The following is a 21,805-nucleotide window of genomic DNA, read 5'->3' on the forward strand; positions in this document are numbered from 1 at the left end:
GCATACACAATAAATTATTAAAGACTAGAGGCCCAATGCACAAAATTCGTGCATGGGTAGGGTCCCTACTCCTGGTGGGGAATCAGGGTCGATCGAGGGAGGCCTTCCAGCTGCCGGCCTGGGCCTTTCTTTGTTCCACACCACCCCCTGGTGGTCAGTACATGTCATAGTGAGTGATCAAACTCCCTGTCTCCCAGTTGAACTCCTGAGGGGGCACTTTGCATATTAGCCTTATATACCATATATATAGATTATAATGTCTATCAGATATATAACCGAAGGAGATAATTTCTATGATGGTAATGAATAGAAAACTTTGTCCAGTCATCACTCATCTCTTCATCAACAGGGGAGACTATTCTGGAGAGAAACCCAATGAATACAATATTCTGAAATTTTTAACATGAGGGCTAACCTTAACATAGGCGAATACACATCAGAGTGAAGGCCTCTGAATGTAATAACTTTGGGAAAGGCTTCAGGGATATCCCCTCTCTTAAGAATTATGTGAAAACTCACATTGGGGAGGAATCATTTGGGTGTATTCAATGTAGAAAGACCTTTAGCGTGAGCATATCCATAAGGCATACATGAGAATTCACAGTAGAGCAAAATCTTATGAATTAAATTAATGTGGAAAAGCCTCCAGCAAAAACTCTTACCTTAAAAAGCAGAAGAGAACTTGTAATGGAGAGAAACTCTATGAATTTTGGGCTGAAAATGCCTCTAGTTTTCCTACATCCCTTAGGAGTCACATGAAGATTTACACTGGAGGAAAACCTTGTGAGTATAATCAATTGGAAAAAGACTCCAGTCTGAGGGCTCAGGATAATACATACTGGGGAGAAACCCTAGGAATGTAAGATTTATGGGAAAGTCTTTGATGATTCCTTTTCCCTTAGGAAACATGGGAGAACTCGTGCCGGAGAGAAGCTATAGATGCTTTCGCTTACTGTACACAAGGTTAAAATAGGAGTGAGACCTTGTAAGTCTTATAAATATAGAATTGCTTTTGTTAGTGTCTCATCTTCAAAGTAGACCCCCGACAGTATTTTCTGATGGGTTGGATATAGCATGTCAGAGAAAAAAAGCAGTCAAGAATGGCACAAAAGAAGGGGCCAAGTGTTTCTGACATGAGCAAATCAGAATATCCTTTTCCATTTTTATTGTGGTTAAATATAAATATAAAACATAACATTTACCATTTTCACCATATTTAATTTTTCCATTCTTTTATTTTCAATATTTCTGGGAACTTAGATTTTTGTTGTACCTTTTGTGAACAGGTGGATATTTATTTTATTCTATGAATTATAATCCAATACTATAATTGTTTATTTCATTGTCCAAATTTCCAGGAGGCGCTCCTCCAGGTTGGCTTTTGTAATCCCTTCTATCTCCCCTGCCTCTTATGTGGGCAACCAGTCACTTGCTTTCTGTCCTATGGATTAGTTTGCAATTTCTAGAAACGTATATAAATGAAATCATACATCATGCAGTCCTTTAAGTCTGACTTCTTTCACTTAGCATATTTTAAGGTTCATTAATGTTGTTGTGTATATTAATAATCCATTACTTTTTATTGCTGAGTAGTATTTGATTGTATAGATATACTACAGCTTATTCATCTGTTCACCTGGTATTTGAGTTATTTCCAGTTTTTGGCTATTCCAAATAAAGCTGCTCTGAACATATGTGTACATTTATTTGTGTGGCTATATTTCCTTTCATATTGAGTAATTACCTAGGAGTAGAATGGCTAGATAATATGGTAGGTATTTGTTAAACATTTTAAGAAATTGCTGCCCTAGCCGGTTTTGCTCAGTGGACAGAGTATTGGCCTGTGGACTGAAGGGTCCCGCGTGCAATTTCAGTCAAGGGCACATACCTCGGTTGCAGCCTCCAGGCCCTGGTTGGGAGCATGTGGGAGGCAACCAATTGATGTGTCTCTCTCGCATCGATGTTTCTCTCTGTCTCTCCCTCTCCCACTTTCTGTAACAGTCAATGGAAAAAATATCCTTGGGTGAGGATTAACAAAAGGGAAAAAAAAAAGGAAAAAAAGAAATTGTCAAACTGTTTTCCAAAGTAGTTATACCATTTCACATTCCCATTAGCAATTCTAGATCTTCTACATTCTTGTCAACACTTGGTATATAGCTGGTCTTTTTAATTGTGGACACTTGAATAGGTGAATCGTGTTATCTCATCATGGTTTTAAATTGTATTTTCCTAATGACTAATGATGTTGACCATCTTTTCATGCGTTATTTACCATCTGTATATTTTCTTTGGTGAAATATGTATTCAAATCTTTCCACCATGTTTTAAATTGGCCTCACTTCCTGTGAATTGCTGCTTCTATTCCCAGTTCATATCACCATACATAAGCATCACACCTCTCAATCTAGCTATCTTACTCCCTCTAGCAGAGGAGGGAGAAGATCATGATCATTTAACTTTAACCGAAGAATTTTCTATGCTTCACTCTGATCTCCTTGAAACCACTCTATAAGACCCAGACATAGAATTTTTTTGTAGATGGGTCATATCTAAGACTGAACAAGAATATTTTCAGCCCTACCCAGTTTGGCTCAGTGGATAGAGCATTGGCCTGCGGACTCAAGGGTCCCAGGCTCGATTCCGGTCAAGGGCATGTACCTTGGTTGTGGGCACATCCCCAGTGGGGAGTGTGCAGGAGGCAGCTGATCGATGTTTTTCCCTCATCAATGTTTCTAACTCTCTATCCCTCTCCCTTCCTCTCTGTAAAAAATCAATAAAATATATTTTTTTAAAAAGAATATTTTCAAGCTGACTATGCTGTCACTACTTCCTAAGATATTATAACATCCAATCCCTTTCCTAAAGTCAGGTCAGCAAAACTTATAAGCATGGCTTAAGCCTGGCAGCTAGCAAGGGATAAAAGAGTTAACATACACACAAACTACAGCTCTTGCTTTGGTGTGTTCATGATTTCCACATGGTATCTGTCAAAACAACAGAATTTCTTAACGGCTACTGGTACATTAAGTACAGTGAGCAAATTTGAGCTTTACTATGTGTCTTGCTCTTTTCCATGGAATGGCTTTCACCTAAATACAGTTAGTTCAACAAAGTAATGATATCTGATCACTCCAGATCACTTCTATGAAATCTTGTGCAATCTGATGTTACAAGCACAAGATTCTGAACATATTGGGAGAAAGCTAGATATGCTCTCCAGTCAGATGGGTTATGAAGACACCTAGATAATTGCTTGATTTCCCCAGACTACCTGAAATGAAATTTGGTGAAAAAATTTTCATACTATGACTCATCACAGCAAAGAAAACTTTATTCTGAGATAACATTGGTGAACAATTTTAATCATGTGGTAGAGCAAGTTTCTAGCAAACGTTCACCTGTTAGACTCAGTCCTGGAAAACTATAAAGATGGGACATGGCCAGGACCTGTAGTCTCAGGGATCTTCAGAATATTTACAAATGGACTTCAAATAACATTATAGGGATTTGAATATATAATTATTGTTTTCTGCCTTTTCTTTGAATGGTCAAAAGCTTCCCCTTATTAAAAAGCAAAGGCTTGCCCTAGCCAGTTTGGCTCGGTGGATAGAGTATCGGCCTGCGTACTCAAGGGTCCCAAGTTCGATTCCGGTCAAGGGCAAGTACCTTGGTTGCGGACACGTCCCCAGTGGGGAGTGTGCAGGGGGCAGCTGATTGATGTTTCTCTCTCATCGATGTTTCTAACTCTCTATCCCTCTCCCTTCCTCTCTGTAAAGAAATCAATAAAAAATATATTTAAAAAAAAGCAAAGGCTCTTAACTGTGGCTAAAACCAGTAGATTTTATCTTTGTCATTTGGGAATTCCATACTTATTTCTCTACTGACAGAGATATTCAATTTACTGGGACCATAATTAAGGAACTTTTTGAGGTATTGCCTGTCAGACAAAAATGACACTGTCTTCATGATTCTTAATCCTCAGAGAAAACAGAAAGAAGTACTTTATTTTTTAAAATTTATTTTTATTTTTATTTTTTTATTGCTTAAAGTATTACAAAGGGTATTACATATGTGTCCTTTTTATTCCCCCGCCCTTGACAATCCCCTGGCCTCCCCTACCCCCCAGTGTCTTATGTCCATTGGTTATGCTTATATGCATGCATACAAGTCCTTTGGTTGATCTCTCTCTTTTTTTAAAAATATATTTTATTGATTTTTTACAGAGAGGAAGGGAGAGAGATAGAGAGTTAGAAACATCGATGAGAGAGAAACATCCATCAGCTGCCTCCTGCACATCTCCTACTGGGGATATGCCCGAAACCCAGGTACATGCCCCCGACCGGAATCGAACCCTGGACCTTTCAGTCCGCAGGCCGACGCTCTATCCACTGAGCTGATCTCTTTTTTTAATATTTAAAATTATTTATTTTATAATTATGCACAATGAAGAACATTATAGACGACAGAGTTCTTTCCACCACAAAATTATTTACACCCATTTATTCAGCTAGAAACACCAGCTTGAAGAGGAACTGGTATATTCCATTTGTAATAATTTGCTTACAGCAAACAACTGTCTTATAATGGAACATGTTGAAGAAAATATTGTCTCATAAGTCTTTTTTGTTCTTTTGAGTCTCAATCACTACAAGTTCAAGGAACTTTGACAGAATCCTAGTGTCCTGAATGGCCTGATGAATGCATTAAATCAAACAGTGTGTTTGTATTCGGGAAATACTCTTTGATCCATACAAATGTTGCTTGGGTTGTGGATTTCATATTTCTCCCACTGGCACTATGACATTTGAAGAACATTTGTTATGAAAGTTTCACACCAATTTTGTTTTGCTCCTTTTTCATTAGCCGCTGTGTCTCCTTTTCCATTTTCTTTCTTTGCTGTTCCGCTGCTCTCTTTTCTCTGTCTGCCATCTTCTGCTGCCTCAGAACTTCTGCTTGCCAGGCTGCATCTTCCTCTTCCCATGCATTGGTATTTTCCTGCCAGGTATCCAAGTCACCTAATTCAGGTGATTGATGAATAAATGGCATATCTTGTGTAGCTGCTAATCTACTAGAGAAACCTGTGCTACCATCTGGGACGCCAAAATTTAATGGTTCTCTCTTCTTAATAATGCTTTTCTGAGTTTTCCTTATAGTTGGTGTCATGGCCTTAAAATAGTCAGGTTCCAGTTGTTCCAAAGCATTTTGTTGTGTTGCCACATTCCCATTCCCTCCTTCAATCTTTATACTTGTGGGAGCATCTTCATCCCAGGAAGTCCACTCTTCAATATCTCTCTGTTTTGGAACTGATGAATAATCAACTGTAGTTGGCAAAGTTATTTGGTCTCCACTTAATTTCCGTCCTCTGCCAGATCTGCATATTAATCTCTTTAGGAAGGAGAATAATGTCGCTAAGCAGGTACAAACTTTAAATAACCGAAACTGTGTGATAGCCATGATGGGAACCAAAACCTGCCCCTCCCCCTCCCGCCCGCCCGGCGGAGGCTCCGAGCTGCCGCGGGCCCCGCGCGCTGCCGGTCGCCTCTTCGAGCTCGCGCTCGGCCGGTTCAGTCCCAGCCCCGCTCATTCAAAGCCGGGCGCGCGCTCCTTCTCAGGCGCCTTTGCCGCCGCACAGCTGCCATGGCCGTCGCCTCCTCGGGGAAAATCCTTTGGTTGATCTCTTACCCCCCTCTCTCCTGCCCCCCAACCCTCCCCGGCCTTCCCGCTTCAGTTTGGCAATCTGTTTGAGGCAGCTCTGCCTCTGTATCTATTATTGTTCAAAAGTTAATAATGGTCTCTATTATCCAGAAATGAGTGAGATCATGTGGTATTTTTCCTTCATTGACTGGCTTATTTCACTTAGCATAATGCTCTCCAGTTCCATCCATGCTGTTGCAAATGGTAAGAGTTCCTTCCTTTTTAGAGCAGCATAGTATTCCATCGTGTAAATGGACCACAGTTTTCTAATCCACTCATCTACTGATGGGCACTTAGCCTGTTTCCAGATCTTAGCTGTGGTGAATTGTGCTGCTATGAACATAGGGATGCATATATCCTCTCTGATTGGTATTTCTGGTTTCTTGGGATATATTCCTAGAAGTGGGATCACAGGGTCAAATGGGAGTTTCATTTTTAGTTTTTTGAGGAAACTCCATACTGTCTTCCATAGTGGCTGCACCAGTCTGCATTCCCATCAGCAGTGCACAAGTGTTCCTTTTTCTCCACATCCTCTCCAGCACTTGTCGTTTGTTGATTTGTTGATGATTGCCAGTCTGACAGGTGTGAGATGGTACCTCATTGTTGTTTTTATTTTTTAAAAATATATTTTATTGATTTTTTACAGAGAGGAAGGGAGATAGAGAGTTAGAAACATCGATGAGAGAGAAACATCGATCAGCTGCCTCCTGTACATCTCCCACTGGGGATGTGCCCGCAACCCAGGTACATGCCCTTAACCGGAATTTATCCTGGGACCTTTCAGTCCGCAGGCTGACGCTCTATCCACTGAGCTAAACCGGTTTCGGCATTGTTGTTTTGATTTGCATCTCTCGGATGATTAGTGAGTTTGAGCATGTTTTCCTATGTCTCTTGGCTTTCTGAATGTCCTTCAGAAAGAGGTACTTTAAAATTAATTAAAACTTGCTAATCTCTCTGAAGACTTACAGTTACCTTGGCCTAAGGTTCCCCAGTTGGCCCTAATGGACATCTGGTCTTCTCCTCTGGCAAACATGGATTTACATCTAGTGAACTTGTTATAGCCAGGTCAATGAAATTGGACATTGCATCTCTTATTTTAGATTCCACTTTGTTGCAAGCAGAGGTGGCTCAATACTGTAAAGCAGCGATTTTCAACCTTTATCATCTCATGGCACACAAAGTAATTACTAAAATTCTGCAGCACACCAAAAATATTATAATTTTTGCCAATGTAATGGAAAAAATAGGTATAATTTTGATTCATTAACACCAGATGATTATTTTTGTGTTGGCTGTTGTGATTTTTTTTTTATTTGACGATCTAAGGGAAAAGAGGTCAGTGCCCCTGACTGAATAGTCAGGTATTACATGTTTTAAAAATTCTCATGGCATACCAGTGAAAAATTGCTGCTGTAAAGGACCAAAGTCATATACAGGACTCATTACCAACAGATTCAAGCTTCCTTTTCAAAGGAATCATCTTCTGAGCTCCTGCATGACTTACAAACAAAAGGCTTAGTCTACTGGAAGAGACACCAATGAAAAACCACCCTGGAGTCCTACTTGTAGTGCCTTTATCAGGTCTTCCTTTATCTCCTGATAGAAGTATCACTAATCACATTCATTCTGTCATGTCTAATTAAGACCGGCAGTACTGTCCTGTCCAAACAGATGATGTAAGCATGGTTAAGGAACAACATGTCAAACAACATACTGCCCCTCCAACTCATTATGGGGCCTTCCTAACTTGATTCTTGAAACTTATTCATCCTGTGCTTTTGTTTTTTCTCCCAACAGATTTGGCCAGTGAAGAAAGGATCCCATCTTGGCCAAGAAGAAGGGCTCTAAAAGAATTAAAACAGACTCCAGTTTTTCTTGTTTCAATTTCTGCATTCTTTCCTTTTTTATCTTCTTCCTACACAATCTCCTCCTTTCCAAAACATTGAGAAACCGTAAGGATTACAAAAATATCTCTCAAAGAACTGTTCTGAAAGCTGTAGGCATGAGTTTGCAGCAATGATTCTTAGAAAAAGGCATGAAAAACTGAAACAGTCTCTTAACAGTTCCAGCCACAAATTTTTAGCAATTACAGATAAGTAAAATTGCAACCTGTGACTGACCACAGTTACCCCTTTTCTGGCCCTGTATAAACTAATCCTGCTTCAGTTTAGGGAGTTTATTGTTCTTAAATTTCTAACTGATGCACAACAGTTGAATAAAATATTTAAACAGTATTTGTGTCACATTTTTTTCTTTTGACAAGTCATCTATATATATAAAGAGCCAGGGGCCATCACATCCAAAACAACTGAATGGAGAACCAAACAGGCTGAGTGGGGTGACAAGGCTGTTAGGGGGGTTAGTGAGGGACGACCAAATGACTGAACAAGCAGGCTGCGTGGGGCAACCAGGCTGGAGGAGGGGCCATGAGGGGAGACCAGGCCAGTGGGGGAGGGCAGTTGGGGGAGACCAGACAGGCAGAGGGGGGCAGTTGGGGGCGACCAGGCTGGTGGGGGGCAGTTAGGAGTGACCAGGCTGGCAGGGAGGGGGCAGTTGGGGGCAACCTGGCTGGCAGCAGGGGGCAGTTAGGGGCAACCAGGCAGGCAGACAGGTGAGTGACTAGGAGCCAGAGGTCCGGGATTGTGAGAGGGATGTCTGATTGCCGGCAGTTGGACATCCCCTGAGGGGTCCCAGATTGAAGAGGGTGCAGGCTAGGCTGGGGGGACCCCCACCCCATGTACAAATTTTGTGCACCAGGCCTCTAGTTCTAGTATAAATTACAGTATATATTTGCCTTTATATTCAAGGAATAATATGGATCCAGATAGATTACTGTAAAATTTATCATTTTGCAGCAACACCATAAGGGGAGGATCCCTGATGAATTCCTTTGATCATCAGTGGCTACTGGACACCCCTGTGGGTTGGGAGGTAAACTGAGCACTGGAAACCAGCATTGACCAAGACCAACATTGTCATTGCCCCTGCCCTTATTTCTAGTAAGACAGACACAAAACAAGTGTGACTGATTCAGGCAATATCCCCATTTCCTCCCTAATTTCAAGATTAAAATAAAAGGAACTTCCTTGCTATTATAATTATGCCATTCAGAAGAGATGCCAACCATCCAGATAGAAAGTAAGCAGAGAGCTTCCCAGATGATTACAAAGCTGAGTCTTGAAGGGTGAATGGGAATTAAGAGCAGTGTGATTGTAATCTATAAAGAGAATATTTTTTTCCACTCTAGGTTTTGTTACAATATATTTTTCTTTATATTTATTTTACACCATTTAACTGTGTGAAAGATTGAAATTTTTACACATTCATGGTGAATCAAATAACTATGGAATGGCCATTTCAATCTCAATTAATATTTTTTGTCATAGTGTTTTTAGTCTGATATTAATGTAACTGATCTTGCTTATTTTGATTACCATTTGCCTAGCAAACTTTCTTCCATTCCTTTAAGTATTTCTGTAGTTTTATGATTTTTTAGGTTTATATAAACAGCATATGGTTAGATTTGTTCATTTGCATCTGAAATGACCATATTTGACTTAACGGCAGAGTTTATTCCATTAATGAACTTCAATATGAACTTATTCATACCTTCTTACATTTTGCTTTCTATTTCTGCTCTTTCTATAATTTTTCTACTTTCTTGATTTTTAACAATGGATTAATGTGGGGGTTTTGCTTGTTTATCTCATTGTCTACTTCATGGTTAAAATAATAGCAGATAATAAAATAGTGATAATATAAAATGATTCAAAATAATTGGAAATGATAAGGAGATCAATATTCCTGCCATATAAAATAATGCAATGATTGGTCACTCCAACTGTAAAACAATGAGGTACTGGCATCAAAATAGACAATGTATCTATGTAGGCCTGTGGCGCGGTGTTTTGAAGAATGGTGCACCTTTGACCTCTCTTGTTTCTATGCAACCCGCTATTTGAACTTTGGACCACATCTCAACTCTTCGGAGGGTCTCGAGCATGCGCACACCCAACACATTCAAGAAGGGGCGGGGCAAAGGTCAATTCCGAAAAGCGGGAAGCTCGAAGCTCTCGACAGTTCCGCGCTGGCTGAGGTAATTTTTAAGTGCTTTGATTCGGGTGTTGGGGTTTTGTGATTGGAAGGGTGGGTGAGGGGATTTTGGTGTTGATAACGGGGGTCTTTGGAGTTAAGATGAGGACTTGTTTTAATCTGAGTTGAATGCTCAGATTAGTAATTTACGTCGTTCTTCTTTCCTCAGATTCTCATCTTAAAGTTCCATCTAAGACCGCAGTCAGGTATACATTATTTTTCCTTCTTGTTATATTCTAAGTGTTTTTTAATTTGTGTACTTTTCTGTTTATCAAAAGTTATTTAGAAGTGCTGTTGCAATTTTCAAAAGTTAAGCCTTTCATTAATTTCTAATGTAATTTATCTGTGCCCCTTATTGATTGGAATATATTTAGAGATCCTTCATGGCCACCGGAGTCAGTTTTTATGAATATTGTATCACTAGCTTGAAAATAGTATGAATTCGCCAATTGATAATTGTCTTATTGAAAATGTGTATATTCTTTCAGTGTGTGCGCTTGCTCTATTAATCACTGAGAGTACGGATTCATTTGCCTGTGTGCATATATACACACGAACATTTTTTATATATTTTACTTGGTGTTACTGGGTACAGGTAGGAGTACATTTCAGAATAAAGACTGTAGAATTATTCTAGGTATGTCAGTCAGGGCAGACACAGCACAGCCTGGCACATGCAGGTGGGGCGGGGCGGAGGGGGGGAACAAGGTCTGCCATGGCTCAATACGCGGAAGGTAAGGCAGAATTCGGTATGTGCAGGAATGGGGGAGGGACATATGGGGCTGAGATTATCTGGGAAGGGGCCGGGCTTGGTATGCCTCGTTGCCGTTTATGGGTCCCACAGGGCTGGTAGCATAAGGCAAGACAGCGTGTGTCCAAGAGGATAGGGCTAGGGAGGGCCTGTCGTCCGCTAGGGGGACTAAGCGGAAAACGTGAGTGGGTGGAGCATTCTGAGGGGGCGGGGCCATGTGTGTTTCGGTGGGCTGGGCAGCGGTGGCTTGTCTGGGACTAGGGTGCTCATGAAGCAGGATAGCAGGTGTGTTCTGGAGGGTGGGGCAGGGCAGGCTGAGCTAAGCAAGTGTAAGGCAGTGGAGTCTAGCTTTTCTGAGCAGGTAGGCAGGGCCTTATGCTTTCAGGTGGGCAAGTTAGAGCCAGATATACCAGCCAGGTGTGTCTGGATAAGGTGGGCCACCCAGGCCAGGTAGTGCCAGTCATTCCCAGGCAGGCAAGACCAGTGTATCCAGTCAGAACCAGTGGTCCCTTCCCCAGAAGGTGAGGCCAGGAGTGTTAGGGCAGGATGACCCTGTTCCCCTCCACTTAATGCTGATCCAGAGCCTTTGTCCCACAAACACAGAAACCCTACTTTAATCCTTGCTCTCTGGTGAGTCCAGGACACAGTGTGGATGGAGGAGTAGAGCTAGTGTGAGGGTCTTCCCCACAGCTCTTGCCCATAATACACTCAGAGACCTTGCCAGTCCCACTGGCAACTGCCCACTCAACCATAGCTGCTCAACTGCATAAGTCCCAGCTATCCCAGAAGTACCAGGCAGTGGCATTGGCAGTAAAGGAGGCACCTCAGATAACAGCCACACTCCAGCTGTTAACTGAAAAGGATATGCTTCAGGACTGAAAACTATACCAGGACTTTTTCATAAGGGACTTAAAAATTTTTTTTTATCTTATTGTTTAAAGTATTACAAAGAGCAGTACATATGTCTCCTTTTTCCCCCCATTGACCTGCCCCTGGCCTCCCCTAGCCCCCCCGGCACATGCCCTCCCCAGTGTCTTGCATACATTGGTTATGCTTATATATATGCATATAAGGCCTTTGGTTGATCTCTTACCTTCCTCTCCCAAACCCTCCCAGCGTTCCCGCTGTAGTTAGGCAGTCTGTTTATAAGGGACTTTTGACAATCAACATCTGATGAGTATTGGCAGAGCCTTGGGTAGAAGGATGTGAACAATGAAAGCAGAGCGGGTCAGCAATGGGGAGAGAGGAGGCAGGGAATATCCAAAAATCAATTAAGAAACAAGTTGGGGAGATCTGCCAGCATTTTCCTGCCTATAGCTCTGGATGAGTGACATGTCCTTTGGGGTGCTAGCAAACATGATGCATGCAGAGGGTTAAAATACAGTAAAACCCCAATATAATGGACTAATCTGGAAGAGGGGGATGTCTGTTAAAGTAGAAAGTTTGTATATAATAAAGTAGGTTTTCCAAATGGACAAATTAGCTTACCTGTTTTTACTTATGTAAACACATTTGTATGTTGAACATCAACCTCTGAACCAAGCAGTCAGTTGGATTCCCAGTCAGGGCACAGGGGGTGTGCAGGAGGTAGCTGATCAATGATTCTCTCTCGTCATTGATGTTTCTATCTCCCTCTCCCTCTCCCTCTCCTTTCCAATCTAAAATCAATAAAAATAAATTTTTAAAAAATAACAGTGAATTGCCCTAGCTGATTTTTCTCAGTGGTTAGAGCATCACCCATGGACTAAAGGGTTACAGGTTCAATTCCAGTAAACGGCACATACCTCGGTAGCAGGCTCCATCCCAGGCCCCGGTTGGGGTGCATGTGGGAGACAACCAATGGATGTGTTCCTCTCACATCGATGTTTCTCTCTCTTTGTCTCTCCCCCTCTCTTCCACTGTCTCTAAAAATCAGTGGAAAAAAAGTCCTCAGGTGAGTGAATTAATAACAAAAACCCCCTGCTACTTTAATTATAAGAAAATCTTGCTTTAAAGCATTTTAAAATTAACAAAATGTTAATTTTCACATATGACATACAGACCAGAAATCGTGTCTTTTAAATCAGAAGTCCGTTAAGTTGAAGTCTGCAAAATCAAGGGTTTACTGTACATTTAAACACCAGGACTTCTGCTTTTTTGGTGCTTTTGGAATCCAGTCACCAGGTGAAAAAACACAGGCTACCCTGCCAGTTGATAGAAACTCATGGCTCCATTACTTCCATTGACCTGTCAACCTCCAAACATTGGAATGAGGCTATCTAGGAGCAAACAGCCACTAGCTGACTACAACCATATGGAGAAACCCAGGCAAAACCAGCAAAACTGTCCAGCTGAGCCTATCCCAATTGTCAACCTATGGAATCTTGAATTAATAAATGACCAGTGTTTTATAAATTGATTTGAAGGGTGGCTTGTTACACAGCAAAGTAGATTTTTTTTTTTTTAGGAGTTCCTGCTCCTGGATCCTGCATTGCCAAAGCAGGCAGTGAATATGAAGAAAATGGAGAACCTGAAGAGAAAGGTGGATTGGAAGGTGACAGAAATGGTGGAGGGGGGGCATGGAGGCAGAGGTTGGAAGCAGAATGGAGGGCAGGGGTACAGGGTTAGGGAACCCTCCTACCCCTGCCCTGACCATGGTTGTCCCACAGAAGGAGAAGAAGCAGAAGCTCGTGAAAAAGCGGAAACATGCAGAGCCGATGGATGTCCAGTACCCAGCCGTGCTGCGGCAGTGCCTGGGACCTCGCTGTGTGAATCCCAACCGGCCAGGCTCCAAGTACTGCTCAGATGACTGTGGCATGAATCTGGCAGCTGAGTGAGTGCACCTGGAGGTTAAGCAACCTGGGGTAGGGCATGATCTATAGCAGTGGTGCCAAACCTATGACACGCGTGTCAGAGGTGACACACGAACTCATTTTTTTGGTTGATTTTTCTTTGTTAAATGGCATTTAAATATATAAAATAAATGTCAAAAATATGTCTTTGTTTTACTATGGTTGCAAAGATCAAAAAATTTCTATATGTGACACGGCACCAGAGTTAAGTTAGGGTTTTTCAAAATGCTGGCACGCCGAGCTCAAAAGGTTCGCCATCACTGATCTATGGCATCTTTAAGTCCATCTACTCTCTACCCATGTATCCACCATTCATCCACCCTTACAGCCACACAACCAGTGAACCATCCATCCGAATTTCATCCACCAACCCACTCATCCACCCTTATCATCATTTACCCAACCAGCCATGTACTATCCACCCTTCCATCCACCATTTAACCACTTATTCATCAGCATTCACTCATCTACCATTTATCATCCTATGTAGTCACCATTTGGTCACTCATCCATTTCTTCTTTTTAAAATTTTATTTTATGTTAATTATTTTAAAAAATCTTTATTGTTGAGAGTATTTCAGTGTCCCCCTTCACATCCCCCTTTGCCCCCTCCACCAAGTTCCCACCCTGCCTCAGGCCTTCACCACCCTATTGTCTGTGTCCATAGGTAATGCATATATGGTTAATCTCTTCCTGTTCCCCTTCCCTCTCAGATTCATCAATCTGTTCCATGTTTCCATACCTCTGGTTCTATTTTATTCATCAGTTTATTGTTTTCTTTAGATTCCTTGTTCCTTTATTTTGATTTTTAGATTCATTATTGATAGATATGTATTTATTGCCATTTTATTATTCATATTTCTTCTTCTTCTTCTTCTTCTTCTTCTTCTTCTTCTTCTTCTTCTTCTTCTTCCTCCTCCTCCTCCTCCTCCTCCTCCTCCTCCTCCTCCTCTTCCTCTTCCTCTTCTAGAATGCCCTTTATCATTTCATGTAATACTGGTTTGGTGGTATTGAACTCCTTTAGCTTTTTCTTGTCTGTGAAGCTCTCTATCTGACTTTCAATTCTAAATGGTAGCTTTGCTGGATAGGGTAATCTTGGTTGTAGTTCCTTGCTATTCATCACTTAGAATATTTTTTGCCACTCCCTTCTGGCCTGCAAAGTTTCTGTTGAGAAATCAGCTGACAGTTGTATGGGTGCTCCCTTGTAGGTAACTAACTGCTTTTCTCTTGCTGCTTTTAAGATTCTTTCTTCATCTTTAGCCCTTGGCATTTTAATTATGATATGTCTTGGTGTGTGCCTTTTTGGGTTCCTCTTTTTTGGGATTCTCTGTGTTTTCTGAACTTGTAAGTCTATTTCTTTCACCAGGTAGGGGAAATTTTCTGTCATTATTTCTTCAAATAGATTTTCAATATTTTGCACTCTCTCTTCTCCTCCTGGCACCCCCATAATGCAAATGGTGGTACATTTGAAGATGCCCCAGAGGCTCCATACACTATCTTCATATTTTTGGATTCTTTTTTCTTTTTGCTCTTCTAATTGGGTGTTTTTGCTTCCTCATATTCCAAATTGCTGATTTAATTCTTGGCTTCCTCTACTCTATGTTGATTCCCTGTAAATTATTCTTTGTTTCAGTTAGTGTATCCTTCATTTCTGACTGGTCCTTTTTCATGTCTTTGATAGTTTCACTAATTTCCTTGAAATTGTCATTAAGTCCCTTGAGCATCCTTATTACCATTGTTTTGAACTCTGTATCTAGTAGTTTGCTTGCTTCCAATTCATTTAGTTCTTTTTCTGGAGATTTCTTCTGTTCTTTCATTTGTGGCATGTTGCTTTGTCTCCGCACTTGGCTGCTTCCCTGTGTTTGTTTCTATGTATTAGGTAGAGCTGCTATATCTCCTGTACTTGGTAGAGTGGCCTCATGTAGTAGGTGTCCTGTGGGGCCCAGTGACTCAGCCTCTCCTGTCACCTGAGTTGGGTACTCTAGGTGCACCTCTGTGTGGACAGTGTGCACAGTCTTGTTGTAGTTGAGGCTTGATTGCTATTAGTGTCACTGGGAGGATTAGGCCCTCAGGCCAATTGGCTGTGAGTACCAGCTGGGACTACAGTGGAAGAGCTGCTGTGCAAGAGATACCTCTGTGGAGCAGGATTTGCTTCAGTGGTGCTTTGGTGTTCACTGAGTCTGCCCCTTACGTGTGTTGCTCGTAAATAAGTAGAGTTGTAATCTGGTGTGGTCTGAAGCTGTCCACTTGGTGCACTGGCTTTGGGGCCTTCTGAGAGGAGCAAAGTCAGCCACTGCCTGTGCCCTGCCTGGGGCCACCTGGCAAAAGCTTGAGAGTGATTTGCAGATGGCTGCTACTTGTGTTGGGCTTGGAGGTGCCCAGGAGAGGCCAAAGGCAGGCTGTGAACCAAGCCAGGCTGCTGTTAGTGCCAGGCCTGGGGCCACTTTTTGAGCAATATGGGGCACACTGAGTCTAGCTGCTACTTGTTTGAGAGATTTTAGGAAAGTCTGAAGCCTGAGCCAGGACAGGCCATTCATATGGAAAAGCTGCTGCAAACAGTTTGGGTGGGCCTGCAAATTGGGTAGGGCTGGGTCTCAGGGAATCACTACGGTGGGTCAAACAGTATGAGCCATGTTGATGGAGACTCCGATATGGCACCTGCCAGTCAGCTCAGTGGCAGTGGAGGTTTCAGTATAAGAACAATGACTTCTGAGAGCACTTTTGTCTGGGAGAAAGCTGCCCCCATGTTCTTGCCCTGATGCCAGACAATTTAGTTCCTCCCTGTATGTTCCTGGATCCTTTCAAGCTGCTGCCCCAGTGCTGGAGCTCAGAGGGAGTGAGTCCAAGTAAGTCCGTGCACCGGCCCTTTAAGAGGGACTGTCTGAATCTCCTGCAGCCTGTGGCACTCAGCCACCATCCCTGCTGGGTTTTATAACCCAAAGTTATGGGGACTTATCTTCACAGCACTGGAATCCTGGGCCGGGGAGCCTGGGGTGGGATAGGGGACCCTTGCTCCTCACCAGTGGCATCTAAAGCCAAGATATCCCTCCCAATTTAAAAAACACCACACATGGGTGTCGGACCAGCCCATTTCACGCCTCTGCCCCTCCTACCTGTCTCAATGTGCTTTCTTCTTTAATTCTCCAGTTGTAGGACTTACATTCAGCCACATTTAAGGTGGTTCTGAATGATGGTTGCTCTGTATTTTAGTTGTAATTTTGAGGTGGTTGTGGATAAGAGTACCGTGTTTACCTACGTAGCCATTTCTTCCCATTTTTTCTTCCTTTATTGCCCCTACCTACTCATTCCATTTCTTGCTGTTACCCCTTCCAGACGCATCTATGAGATCCTGCCCCAGCGTATCCAGCAGTGGCAAAACAACCCCTCCGTTGCTGAGGAGCATAGCAAGAAAATGCTCGAGAACATCATCCGTGAGCAGGAGGATGTCCACACCCACCTGAAGTACCTGGAGCGTCAGTACCATGAACTTGAGGCCATCATTCTGCGTGGCAAGCAGCAGGCTATATGCAAGGATGAGGAGGTGAGTGGAAATAGGTAGGGTGTAGTGGAAAGGTACCTGACATCTTTCCCTGCCCATCCCCACTCTGCACTGCTTCACTGGCTCCTCCACTCTTCTGTGCAGAGCACAAAAGTTATCACAGACAACGTTCAGCAGATCTTCTGTGTCTCCTGTGGGAAATCCATCACTATGCGTGTCGCTCTCCGCCACATGGAGCACTGCTTTGCCAAGGTTGGGGCATTGGCTGGGGGCTGAGGGGGCAAGGGTGTTTTGGGCTTGGTGGTGTTCATGGGGGGGGCAGGTTTGGTGCCTGGGTGTTTGTAGAAGGGACTACAACATACATCCATGGTTCTACTCATTTGTGCTTTTCTTCCATCCCCAGTATGAGGACGGAGATTGAGTATCAGCCAGTGAAGAGGGGGGCCACTGGCTGGGCAGACAGTAGCATAGGGTCCACAGGGGACAAATGTACTGTTTGGGGCTTTGTCATGGGTGGGCATGCAATGTACACTTACAGTTCTTCCCATTTGTAATCTTTCTTCTCAGTATGAATGCAAAGCGTCCTTCGGGTCCTTGTACCCCACTTGCATTGAGGGGTGAGTATGGGTGCTGGTCAGGGTCAAAGACATGGTATGGATGGGGTCAGGAACAGGGTGGGCAAGATCATGGGCAGGATGTGGGTGGGCTCAGAGGCAGAGGCGGGTGAGTTCGGATCAGGGTATGGGCGAAGTTGGGGATAAAGTGTGGACAGGGTTCATGATAGGACCTCCTTCCTCCTCATCTTTAGCACCTCACTTTTAACCTCCCCCAGGTCCACAAGGCTCTTCTGTGATGTTTATGACCCAATGAGTAAGAGGTACTGTAAACGGCTCCAGGTGCTATGCCCTGAGCACTCAAAGGATCCCAAGGTGAGGCTCTTTCGTCCTCACCCTCCATTCCTCCTTCCTCCCTGCCTGACCACCCTATTCCTCTCTTCCTCCCTGCATGACCTATTTCCTTCTTCATTCTGCTTTACTGCTTTCAAACATCCTGGCCAGCCATTATATACCCTCTTCCCTTCCAGACTACCCCACTTTCCCTCCTCCTCACTGCCCAAACACCTTCTGTTCTTACTTTTCTCTCTGTCTGACTGCTGTTTATTCATACCATCATTGCCTGACCCCACCAACTCTCTCTCTCTCTCTCTCTCTCTCTCTCTCTCTCTCTCTCTCTCTCTCTGTCTTACCACCCTCTATTCCTCTGCTCCACACTGCATGGCCATTCCCCATTCTCTTTTCCTTGCTTGACCATCTTCCATTCCTTTCCCACCCCTTGCCCAACCACCCCCATTCCTCCTTTCCTCTTTGCATGGATGCCCTAAATTCCTCTCTCCCTCACTTTCTGACTTCTCCCTCATTCTTTATTTTCCATCCTTATCTGCCCCCAATCATCTTTTCCCTGCTTGTCATCTCCTAAAGCCTTTCCTCCCTGTATAACCAGCCTCCATTCTTCCATTTGTCCCACCTTCCCTGCCTCATTACTCACCTCCTCCATGCCTTGCCAACACTCATTCATCTACTTCTCCTTGTCAGATCTTCCCTCCACCCTCCTCTCCTTCCTGTTTGATCTCTTTGTTCTTCTATCCTTCCTGTCTGATCACCTCCATTCCTCCATCCCTGCTTGTTAACTTCTTCCATCCTCCATGCTTGATCATCCCCTTTTGCTTCCTCTTTTCTAACTAATCACTGAATTCCTTTCTCCTCCCCTTCTGGCTCACTCCTCATTTCTCTCCGTCTTGCCCAACTGCCCTCCATTCCCCTATTCCTTTCATCACAACTGCCTGATCATCCTCCATTACTATCCTCCTTCATACTTCATCATTCTTCATTCTTCCCCACAGGTATCCAATGATGAGGTGTGTGGTTGCCCTCTAGTGCACAATGTCTTTGAACCCACTGGTAATTTCTGCTGCCTCCCCAAATGCCTGTGCATCCACCACTATTGCTGGGAAAAGCTGAGGCGTGCCGAAGTGGACCTAGAGCGTGTGCGAGCGGTAAGCAACAATGCTGAGTGGGGCTGAGGGACGGGATAGAATCCTGGAATGCCCTTCTCATGCTGATCCCCCACAGTTGTACAAGCTTGAATTGCTGAGTGAGCAAGAGCACAAGGTGCGCACATCTATGAGGAACCGGACAGGTCTGCTGGGCCTGATGCTTCACCAGACAATCCAGCATGATCCGCTCACCAATGACCTGCGCTCCAGACAGGACAACTGAGCCCTGTTCAACTGAGATCCTGTACCCAGAATCCTGTACAAGGGAGATTCATAAATTCCTCACACGCCTATTTCTTTCATCACTTCTTTCTCAGGGCATCTCAGAGTCTCTGTGTTTCTCTGTTCATCATTTGGTCTCCTGTTTCTGTCTATCCCCTTTTGGGAGGGAGTCATCAAAATTCTCTCCTGTTTCCGTTCATTCTTCTATCCCAGAACCTGGGATGGGTCAGGGGAATCTCATTTCCCACTGCCCAGAATTTTGTTAATAAACTTTGGAAGAACAAGGGCTTTTAATAGCCCTTGATGGCCCATCTGTCTGGCCACAAACCCAATTCTGAAATTCTGATGGTAGTGGGTAACAGTGCATCTGTACTAGTATTTAGGAGCAGGCTTTGCTGTCCATGCAGAGGTAGCTATGAAGTGATGCCCATTCAGTGTTCAGTGGGTCCTCTTTTGTCAGGGGAGCTGGGACTTTACGAAGGGGATCTGGCAGTCTTGACCCTTATTCCCTGCAGTTCCCATGCCAGGCCATCACATATATAGTTGGTGCCTGATTAGTGCACAGCCAATTCACCAGCTTCTGTGTAACTGTTAATATTCCTTAGGCTAGAGGTGTTGGGAAAACATTGAGATGTGAGATAGATTACTGTGGGATGGTACTCCCTGATGCTTCCACTTTAGAACACTGAGGAGAATTCAAGGTGTCATGGCAATCATGCCCTGCCCCTGCCGACCTGTTCTATCCCTGACCATCCCACGAGGTCCTAGCCCTTTCTGTCAGCTTTGGCACCTGCCAAGCCAGTTCTGGTCTGTCTGTCTCCCCCGAGCCCTGCTAATCACATCCTGTTCTTCCCTCAACACCCTGTTTTGACTCTGCCCTTTGCAGTTTGCCCTATCCACTGAGTCCCCATCCAGCCATGCCTATTTCAAGCCTATAGCGTTGTCATAAGGGTACTGAGACCTCTGCCACGTCTCCCTTTGCCAGCCCCAGCCAGTCCTATGACAATGGAGGTGTGTCTGTAACACAGCCTGTGGGTACTAATTCCTTATTAATTTTTACAATTACATTTTCTCCAGGGACTCACATGTTTCATCTAAATATGCTGCTTTAGACTTATACCTCACATTCTACTATAACTAGTTTGTATTTATTACTATTTGGTGCAATAAGTAATTTCTTTTTTACTATAAATATTATATTTTTCTTTCTTTTCAAGTTGACCAGATTTGTTAGGAGCGGATCCATATAATTAATTATTTGAAAGGACCAGATTTTGTTTTATTGATATAAGCTTAAATTTTTATGAATTGCCACTTCTTGAGTTTTTGTTTTGTGTTTCATTTTCATGTGTTTGATTAAGTTTGTTGTTCTTTTTCTAATTTCTTTTTTATTTTTAGTATCTTTATTGTGGAGCATGATAGAGGACTTCATTTATTTGTATCTTCTTCAGTTTCTTTCTTTAGTGTCTTATAATTTCCCAAGTACAAGTCTTTTACCTCCTTTGTTAAATTTATTCCTAGGTATTTTATTTTATATTTTGATGCAATTGTAATATAAAATATAACATAAATTGGATTGCTTTCTTAATTTTCCTTTCTGATGGTTCATTATTGGTGTATAAAACTGCAACCAGCCCAGCCAGCATGGGTCAGTGGTTGAGCATTGATCTGTGGACCAGGAATTCATGGTTTGATTCCCAGTCAGAGCACATCCCTTGGTTACAGCTCGATCCCCAGGAAGGGGTGTGCAGGAGGCAACAGATCAATGATTCTTTCTCATCATTGATGTTTCTCTATGAAATCAATAAAAATATATTTAAAAAATAAAACTGCAACCAATTTTTGGATTTTTGTGTCCTGCTACATTACTGAATTTATTTATCAATTCTAGTATTTTTGGTGGAATTTTAGGGGTCTCTATATAAAGTATGTGGTCTACAAATAATGACGGTTTTTACTTCTTCCTTTCCAATTTGGATGCCTTTTATTTCTTCTTCTTGTCTGATTGCTTTGGCTAGGACTTCCAATACGATGTTGAATATGAGTGGGGAAAGTGGACATACCTGTCTTGTTCCTGCTCTAAAGGGAAATGCTGACCTAAAGTGGAGAGACAACACTGAATATAGTGATGTTGGTGTGCCTCTCATTTTACAAATTCTTATTAGTCTTTGTAAATAGTGTATCCTCTTGTGCTTCTCATGGAGCATAATTATTTTGTGGGTTTTGTGGCTGTACATAGTATATTCACTCCAGCATGCCCACTTCTCTGAGACTCTTAATCCCTTCTTCCTATTGACATAGCAATTCTGGCATTTCAACATCACTTGGGGTGGATTGCCTTTCTCAGGTTTCTAGGAAACATTCTAGTAGTGAATTTGCATCACATCCTGAAGTCCTTGCCAGGATGTTAATCCTGCATCTCTGTTATATCTATCTACCCCTATGTTCTTCCCACCCATCATTCTTTAATAACTGCCCTCAGAATCCCTCTTGATCAAACACCCTCAAAACCCAGTCCCACACATGCTCCCCCAGTTCCTGTTGGTACATGCAGGACAGTACTTGAATCTCCTTGGCAGTATTGTCCCTTTCCTCCCTTATCGTGCCCAGCATATATCCGCTGAGCTATGCTGTGACTTAATCCTATTTATAGTTGGCAAAGA

At 42.9% G+C, this 21,805-nt stretch overlaps 2 protein-coding genes across 2 annotated transcripts; one reads left to right on the top strand and one right to left on the bottom strand.

The window, feature by feature from the left end:
• Nucleotides 1–4,401: 4,401 nt before the first annotated feature.
• Nucleotides 4,402–5,513, bottom strand: LOC132223929 (receptor-binding cancer antigen expressed on SiSo cells-like). Its single transcript, XM_059678946.1, has one exon. It carries the CDS (start codon nt 5,452–5,454, stop codon nt 4,819–4,821), a length of 636 nt encoding a protein of 211 aa, XP_059534929.1. The 5' UTR covers nt 5,455–5,513; the 3' UTR covers nt 4,402–4,818.
• Nucleotides 5,514–10,501: 4,988 nt separating this feature from the next.
• LOC132224725 (CXXC-type zinc finger protein 1-like) lies at nt 10,502–19,143 on the top strand. Its single transcript, XM_059679829.1, has 10 exons — nt 10,502–10,520; nt 10,631–10,635; nt 12,984–13,070; nt 13,186–13,349; nt 16,702–16,909; nt 17,012–17,119; nt 17,435–17,484; nt 17,700–17,796; nt 18,768–18,920; nt 18,997–19,143. The coding sequence occupies exons 1-10, from the start codon at nt 10,502–10,504 to the stop codon at nt 19,141–19,143; spliced, it is 1,038 nt and encodes a 345-aa protein (XP_059535812.1).
• Nucleotides 19,144–21,805: the final 2,662 nt, after the last annotated feature.

Source organism: Myotis daubentonii, chromosome X (genome assembly GCF_963259705.1).
Source record: "Myotis daubentonii chromosome X, mMyoDau2.1, whole genome shotgun sequence".
Taxonomy (NCBI): Eukaryota; Metazoa; Chordata; class Mammalia; order Chiroptera; family Vespertilionidae; genus Myotis; species Myotis daubentonii.

Bases quoted from the DNA above. Each gene is read 5' to 3' on its own strand.
- LOC132223929 (XM_059678946.1), bottom strand. From the start codon at position 5,454: ATGGCTATCACACAGTTTCGGTTATTTAAAGTTTGTACCTGCTTAGCG.
- LOC132224725 (XM_059679829.1), top strand. The intron at 13,071-13,185 runs GTGACAGAAATG...GTTGTCCCACAG, and splicing joins AGAGAAAGGTGGATTGGAAG to AAGGAGAAGAAGCAGAAGCT. The intron at 17,797-18,767 runs GTGAGGCTCTTT...TCTTCCCCACAG, and splicing joins AGCACTCAAAGGATCCCAAG to GTATCCAATGATGAGGTGTG.